Genomic DNA, 8,725 nt, shown 5'->3' with positions numbered 1-8,725 from the left:
CCTGGCTTTGCCAAAGCCTAACCAGGAATTTTACAACTTTGAAAACGACAGAAGAGTGGAGTTATTCAGAGCAGGGAAGATCTGGGCTGCTCATTGTAAAGTAAGTGTTCCTCATCGCTATGCTCTTATCAACAGCAATAACAATTTTGATCTCATTGTTACATGGCTGAAACCACAACCTGTTAGTCCAAATTACAAAAGATGGTCTTTTTCCGGCTTACCTGTTGGTTGTGGGTCCTTTGATCTAAGTCGGGAGAGAAATGATGTGGCAAGGCCAATGGTTTTTTCCCATCAATGCTCCCCAATTCATTCACTGAAAGAGAATCAGTTTGAGATTTACCCCAAAAAAGGAGAAATTTGGGCTGTATATGAGAATTGGAACCCTGATGAATGTGCTTACAATCCTAGAAGTCTCAAAGAATGCAAATTTCATTTGGTTGAAATGCTGTCTGATTTTTCAAAATTTTCAGGTGCAGAATTTGTGTGTTTGATGAAGCGAGATGGTTTCAGGAGTGTCTTCGAGAGAGAAACAATAGAACGAAGTCCTATCGTTTGGCAGATCCCTTCCAATTATTTGTACAGCTTCTCTCACAATATTCCAGCATTTAGGCTTATGGGTGGAGATGGTGAGAAAGTTAAGGTAATCTTTGAACTTGACCAGTTGGCTTTGCCTGATGCTATGGTTGATGGCATTGACGCTCAAATAACCCTAAAGAAGAAGAACATAAATGTTTCATCTCACTTCACTCCTCCGAAGCAATTACCTTCTCAGGGGTTGTATCCAGAGAGCAAATTTTTGAAGCTTAAGTGGACACCAAATGATTTTTCTGTAGGCCAAGTATGGGCTGTATATTGTGGAAAGGATTCCATGCCACGACAATACATCCAAATAAATGATGTAATTTCTGAGAAGCAAGTGTCTGTCACATTCTTAGAGCCTCATCCAGTTCTTGGTCATGATATCGAATGGAAGAAGAAAAACCTACCCATTGCGTGTGGTATTTTTGAACTTTGCAAAACCAGTACCATCCTGGAATTGTCATATGTTTCCATTCCTTTTGAGCACCAAAGATCTCTACTGGAGCCATACTTTATTATTTACCCAAAGGAAGGTGAGGTTTGGGCAATGTACAAGAATTGGAATGATGAGTGGAACCAAAATCATTACCGAAATTGTGAATATTTTGTTGTTGAAATTCTTTCAGAGTTCTCCAGTGAGAATGGGATGACAATAGCCAAGCTGGTGAAGGTGGAGAATCATGTAACATACTTCCAGAGACAGCAAGATAATGGGTTTGAGATTGTTCGCACGGTTTTACAAGCGGAGATGTTGAGTTATTCACATCGAATACCTGCTTTTAAAGTGCCTGGAATTAGCACATATGGTATCTCAGAGGACTCTTGGCATTTGGACCCTAATGCATTACCTTGTAAGTCGTAAACATCTTTGCTGCATTGGCTTGCACCTCACACTTCTGCGGAACAAAGGTTGAATCTTATTCTCTCTACACTTATCTTAACCACTTTGTAGATTTCTGGATACTAGACCAGGTTTTTTTCCCCTTCATAGTACTGACATGAAATTTAGTGTATCATCATGAGCAATCAATAGAAGAATGTAAACAATATCATTTGAGGTTTAATACACAGCGTGTTCAAACCAGGATCGTGGGGATAAAGAATACAGAGGAGCTTATGATATTTGCATTTGAATTGTATGCATGCCTGTAAATATCATTACGATCAACGTAGTTAAAGGTATATATTATTTTTATGCTGTGCATATGAAAAAGTAGAAGCATATTAGCCTCACCTGGCTGCTATAGTTGAAAACTTTAGATCAAGTATTTCATTAGTGTTTTCCTAGCCTTTAAAGCTCAAACCGTTTAAAAGGTCCTTTTTTTCAACTCCCAACTGGGCAAATTAAAACTTCATTGACCGAGATTGGGAATAACTAGTTTTAGGAGATTTTAGCATATCTACAAGTTGTTCAAAAACCAATTTGCCATCTGACTTGGATGAGTGGAATTCTGAGAGCTAATCTTTGTAATATAAGGGAAGAAAGAAACATAAAAAAAGACACCCATCATCCACTCGTGTCAATACTAGAAGTATAGCTTAATGAGGTTCCAGTCTTAAGTACCGAATCCCTGAAACTTTTTCCTGATAACAAATTTTCGAAGTACAACTGGATCAAAATGATTTTGCCACTACAGAAAATGCCAAACAAATCACATTTCCAAAGGATGAATGCATACCTGGAGTTCAACTCAAGGTAGTTTTTAAAAATAAATTTTTTCATTTTATTTTCCTTCCATCTCACATCAACAAAGTGTTTCAAAAATAAAAGAAACTTTGGTTCCCACTTAAATTTGTTGATTTCCATTTTCCAAATTCCAGTGAGCCCAAAATTTAAACATCCACCACAATCCAGAATTCTAAGCAATTATCCACCAAAAAAAAAAAAAAAAAGAACGAAAAGAAAAGAAGTGGGGTGGCGGGGCGGGGGCCGCGGAAGGTAACTAAATACAGCTGCAAAATTTCTCAGCTTTTGATATCAGAAAATTTAAGGCAACCTGATTTCTGATCTTTCATCTGTAATTCTTTTTCCCTCGTGGGGCAATAAATCGAAACCTCATAAAGGAAACTCATCGCCATAACCTACTAATGAAGCCCTTCCTGTCTTTCTTCATCCTGTTTTCAAGCGATGGGAATTCAATACAGTTGTAGGCAAGGTCTAAAACAATAGGATTCCGAGGTATTGATTGGAATGCTGGAGGGAAGGCTTCAATGCGTGGAACACCTTTATTTGAATCACCAACAGCAGACTCGTATACATCTAGTTTCTCCAGAAGATATTTTTCCACCTGAAGAGAAATCGAATCAGCATGCCAAACCAAATGAAAACAGGCAAATGCAAAATTATGCACTAAAATATGACAAATTCATATATCCTTATTGGTAAGTCTCCTACCAAATTAAGATAAAAAATAAACTAATATACGGACAACATTATCTCACAGTTATTTTCCTCTAAAACAAAAAAGGCCACTAGGCAGTCTAGGCTTGAGGTTCTCCAAACAAACATGTTCAGTTTAAAACCCACCAGTACAAAACCATCATATAGAATATATTCTGATTAAAAACAACCATAATCTTCAGCCCATTTTTGGTATAGAGTGGGCCCCAAAACATATGTGATATGGAATTTTTTTTCTAACATTTTCAATTGGTTTTTGGACACAGGACTTTTTTTTTTGGGAGGGGGGGGTGGGTGGGTTGGTGGTGGTGTTGGTTTATACAGTACCTTTTTTCCTGCTCCATCTAGTGACATGGTAGAAATGTTTTTGGACAACTTCTCAGGAGCCTTCTCCAGCTCCATAATCCCATTTGCATGCTCTATGCAAATGTTAGATCTGCTTTCTTTGTGTAAAGCTGTCAATTCGTTAACAATCACCTGTTGCTGAAATAATCAAAATTTGAACCCAAAATCAACAAGCATCAGCATGCAGTTATGTTGTGCAAGAATTCTTCAAAAAAGAGAAGGAACTGTTATTTGCTAAAACAAGTAATTACAAAAAAATTGTGCAGTAAGAATGTTTTTCCAGTATGATCTAGAGACAGTTGTCTATACCAAGGATGTAAGGTATATATACCAATATAGACAGATGCAAATATACTTAGATAACGATCATCAGGGGACTGCAGCTAATTTAACACAGGAAAGAGAAAAAAGAGAGAAAACACTAAAAGTTTTGTTAAAAAAATTATATATAGACCTGATCACTGTTCCAAGATTTAAATTTCTGCAGGGCATTTTCAACCAGATGGCGAGTGCGAGTGTACAATGCATAAGCTTCTGATCTCTTTCCAGCCAAACTGTACGATTTCGCCAAGTAAAAGCACCTGCCAAAATGGAGTCCTATGAACAGACAGGAGCAGAAGAATATTCCTTGACACCCAAAGCAACTATAAATAAAGAACCTAACTAATTTGCCATTTAGAAAGGCCAGAAATCTTAAGATGAAGATTAACCAGATCCTATTTGCCTAATACACAGACAAACACAAACCTCTCCGCTTGAAAAGCCAGACTTTTAAGCTCACATTCTTCAGCAAATGCTACTTCTTCAGGCTTTCTATCTCGTCCAGAACTAACCAAATCAGCTAGGTCAGCTGTGTTCTGTCATATATAAAATCAATAAACACAAAAATTACTATCAGCTCAGAGGTAGGGGCACCTAATAGATTCAGCAAAAAAAAACATCTTTTCATACATCAAGGCATGACAGAAACACACATATAGATTGATTGTTAACCTGTAATAAGAGATCATATAAGCGAACAAGTTCTTCAGGCTTAGTAATTTTCTCATTTTTGTCATCTCGGCGCCTAGTGAGTTTACTCTTTGCAATGCTAACCAGCAACTGATTCCGCTCAATGGTTCGTTGCCCTAATACAGCACTAACAGCTTTATCAAGTCCATTTAAGTCGTCTTTCACATTTTCAGCATTACCTGCACTGACCTAGAATGTATCATAAGTAAAGAATATCAGTCAGAAAGGAATAAAAATAAATTGAACCAAAACAAGAAGTAGACTACAAAATCTAATTGCTATCATCACAACGACCCATACCAAGTCACTACGAATGCAGCTCCTGGCTTCATGGTATGCCGTAAAAATTTTGTCAAAGATTACTAGTTTTTTCTCAGAAGGTAGAGAATCTGCTGCTGGACCATGTAAATCCTTCTCCAATTCCTGAGCTGAAAAAGTCGTCATGACAAAAACAGATTTTGAGATTTTGTTTGACCTTGTTAATGACAAAAACAGATTTTGAGATTTTGTTTGACCTTGTTATCAAAATCATGGGGAAATACAGAAATTTCCACCAGGGAGAAAGTTCAGCTATCAGCATGATATTGCTGTAAAGTAATACATTTAGCAATGTGCTTCATACCAACAATCATTGTATGCTACTATTGAGACAAAAAAAAAAAACCCACAATTTTCCAATTTTCACCATCTGCTTTAAGTCATTTTGCTGATAACAGACATAAATCTCAGAGTAAAAGCTACTATAGGAAATTGCAATTGCTTAACTCTAAGTAACAAACATGTTAACTAGATGTTTATTACCAGACCTTACCAATTGCAAGTTGAATAAAGTCACCAGTCCTAATATCAATTATACTACATTTGAGAAAAGCAAATTCACAGAGTAGTAGATAACCAAGACCAGGGAGATGCTTTTTTTTTTTTTTGTTTTTTTTGAAGAAACAGAAAAGAGTAGATAGATGCTTGCACCCCTACCAACAAAATATTTGCACTTGTTTCGTTGAATCATAACTAAAAGAGATCAATAACCTACCTTTTAAAATGGCCACCCGGGTTTTAGCATTGGATATTGGAAATCTATGTCCAAGCCAGTGAAACTCAGTCAATGATGCAGCCTGTTGAGATCTTGCCTCTGCCATGACAGCCTGCAACAAGGACATCAGTACTGATCCCAGCACACGGCTTACCACTTACAATAATCAAACTTACCTCCAATTTTGCTTTAAAGAGGTCTAAAGCAGGACCTTCCATCTCACCAATTTGTAGAAGTTCAGAGGTCTGAACATTTGATGCACCAATTTTGTGTAGGCAGTAGCGGATGCTAGGTTCTAGCTCCTCAACTCGCTCACGGCACAAAACTTGATTTTCCAAGTCTCCATATTTCCCAAGTTCCTCATACACAGCCCTGAATTATTAACAATGACAGCCAGTGACAATCCCATCAACAAAATGAATGAAAAACAAATTAAGTTTCAAAACTATTAAGGAAGAACAGCAATTAGTATGGCAAAACAAACAGAAAACGATCAAACGAATTTAAGGAATTCCCATGCAAGTCAACATATACGTATATAATCCAAAATCAAGGACTTCTAATCAGTTCTTGCTTTTAACATAGGAATTCATAGATAATAAAGAGACGGGATATTTCTTCCTTTTTAAATGTACATATGATGTTTATATATTATATTGCAGAACAGAAGGATGAACCTAGCATTTTTGAAATTCTTCAATGCAGTATCCCAATTCTGATCTTGCTCAAACAACAAATTCCCTTTCATGTATGAAGCATAGGCCTGCAGATTGAAAAAGAAAAAGAAAACCTTGGTGAACGGTGTATAAAAGAAGTCTAGAAACTTCACCCAATCAGTAGGAACAATCCTCAAAAGACAATTTACTCTAATGTAGAAGTATTTAAGCATTCAGAATTCATAAACGGTAGTCATAGATAATCATAATGATTAAAATGCATAATGGTGAGAAATAAAACAGGAATAGCAAGTATTCACAACAATGAGACAAACCATGTGCGTCTACAACCATGTCAGAAAGTGAGGCAAAAATTTCATGACTTAAAAAGTATGCCTTAATCTTGGATAAAATGAAGCATAACTAAGACCAAATAATCAGTCAGTAAATCTTTAGAATCAAATCCCTCAAAAAGGAATTCTCAGAATAGGACATTAGAGACAAACCCTTATGGCTAATCTCAGACACCCATCCACTACGCACAAACATCATGAACTATTAACCTCAATGCTACTTTTCCTTTAATATCTTTCTCAAAGGGAAATTAAGTATACTAGAATTGGCAGATTTTAAGTCCTATATGTACATTTGTCATCCTTTCCCAAAAATAGGACGGCCATCTAAAATCAAACAGCTGTGAAGTACAGCAAGAAATTGCCACATGTCATTCTTCTAACCTGTTTTTATATCAGTCTCACCAAGTAACAACCTTTCAAGAGTACTAGAGCATCCACCACCAGGAATACCAAATATGAACTCTTGCTATGACTTTTAACTAGAATATATATTGTAGGGTCCAGTAGTTCATACTTCATACACACACTACAGCTTATATATAAAATGATATAACAGTGAATTCCCAAACAACTCAGCAGACAGCAATAACCAGGTTAACAATCCAGGTGATTACATTATTTGTAGAAAAGAAATATTATTAGCTACAAGCTACAACTGTTTTTATTTTTCTTAGTTTTTGATAAAATTAGACCGGGCACCAAAAGCAGTGGCAATGGCATCTGCAATATTGCAAAAACAAACGTGTCCAGACACACCTCAGCTTCTAAAGAAGTTCTTGAGTCTCCTTTGATAGCACACAAATTAGAGAAAAGGGTGGCCCATTTCACTGCCTTCCTCAGCCTACCAATCAAATAAATGCGCTGGTGTGCATTGGGGCCATCTGGAAGCTGTCTTTTCTCCATGGCATGACTCCAAGCTCTCTCTGCCGTATAAAGGACCATATGAAGATACCTATTTTAAACCAAATAGCATTGACTGTTAAACATGGACAGACTACAATTAAGATGACCTGTTGTCTCTTTCAAACTGCAAAAGATGTGTTTCACAAACTATAAAACAATATGAAATCTGAAAAGCGCATACAGAAACTGATGCTGAACATAGTTCTTAAAAAAATATCAGAAATAATAAAGCAAGCAATCACCAGCCTCCCCTATTCAGGTTTGCATGTTTCCAGTAACCGAGAAAAAAATTTACCATTAAGTTTCAAACAAGTCCCATTCATTATGAGTCAATTTCAACTCTCCAAAATTCATATGTCAAGTACCAGCTATAAGGAAAACAACCAAATGCCACCCTCTTTTACAACCCAACATATTCAGTTACTAATTTTACACATCTAGGCGACCAAATGGATACAAATGCTCTTTGTAATCTTGATATAAGCATATACTATTGAAAGCAATTGGCAAGACAGAATGGACCCAGCAAAGCAAATAGAATTCCGAGATAGATATATGAATAATAAGTTAACCTGGTCTGGGGCATTGCCTTAACTAAGCAAAATATAATCATAGCATGCTCCAATACTTTTTTTTTTTTTTTCTTTTTTTTCCTTTTTCAAATTCACAATCATGTACAGTCAAAACAGAAACAAATATGAAAATATTGCAATTCTAATCATCAAAAAGTACAGATATATGTACCTCACTTCAGTGACAGTGGATTCAGTAATAGCTTTTCTCGAATATTTACCACGTCCATGAGTAAATTTCAACGATTTATATAACCTCCTCAACCGTGCAGTGCAATACCTCCTGAAATTACATTTGATTCAATAATTCTCAAGATCGCAATATAGAACGAACTTGAATTTACTTGAAAATATAAAAAAGATTTCAAAAGAAAATCTAAATAAGCCAAATTAAAAAGAAGAATTATCATGCATACCGATAGCGAGTGTAATCACCGTGCCGCAAACCATGCTGCATCTGAGCAGACTTGAGGAGTTGCAGTACTGTAAACACCAAAAAGTAAAACTAAATTACATAATTTTTTAAACACTAAATTTAAAGCGCTTTTATGGCGAAATGCAGACCGTTGATGGAGAATTTGGGGCTGATCTGATCGGAATTGTTTGATTTTGGATCGTCAATTTCCATAGCCGAGGCTTCGTTTGCCTTCGCCATTATCAATTAGTTAACTTATTGTTTTTATTTATCAATCAATCGCACCTTCAACGGAAGAAATGAATTTCGTTTGATAAAAAAAAGGGGTTTTGGATCCAAATGTCGTATCAAAATTGAATGGAATCTTGAGAGAGAAGAAATCTGACTAAAGAGAAGAGGGAGGGAAGAAACGGCGATAGAATGATGACGTTTTGGATGTTAGGGCAAATTCTTG

At 36.2% G+C, this 8,725-nt stretch overlaps 1 protein-coding gene across 1 annotated transcript; it reads right to left on the bottom strand.

Moving 5' to 3' along the window:
• Positions 1–2,314: 2,314 nt before the first annotated feature.
• On the bottom strand, positions 2,315–8,707 carry LOC116135753 (signal recognition particle subunit SRP68). Its single transcript, XM_031421471.1, has 13 exons — positions 8,421–8,707; positions 8,273–8,339; positions 8,029–8,139; positions 7,138–7,333; positions 6,047–6,132; positions 5,546–5,741; positions 5,370–5,481; positions 4,637–4,764; positions 4,319–4,525; positions 4,073–4,182; positions 3,780–3,906; positions 3,308–3,463; positions 2,315–2,867 (listed from the first exon to the last, which is right to left on the bottom strand). Exons 1-13 carry the CDS (start codon positions 8,509–8,511, stop codon positions 2,649–2,651), a joined length of 1,806 nt encoding a protein of 601 aa, XP_031277331.1. The 5' UTR covers positions 8,512–8,707; the 3' UTR covers positions 2,315–2,648.
• Between the last annotated feature and the right edge of the window lie 18 nt (positions 8,708–8,725).

Source organism: Pistacia vera, unplaced genomic scaffold (assembly GCF_008641045.1).
Source record: "Pistacia vera cultivar Batoury unplaced genomic scaffold, PisVer_v2 Contig302, whole genome shotgun sequence".
Classification (NCBI taxonomy): Eukaryota; Viridiplantae; Streptophyta; class Magnoliopsida; order Sapindales; family Anacardiaceae; genus Pistacia; species Pistacia vera.
This window is presented reverse-complemented; position numbering and strand designations above follow the sequence as displayed.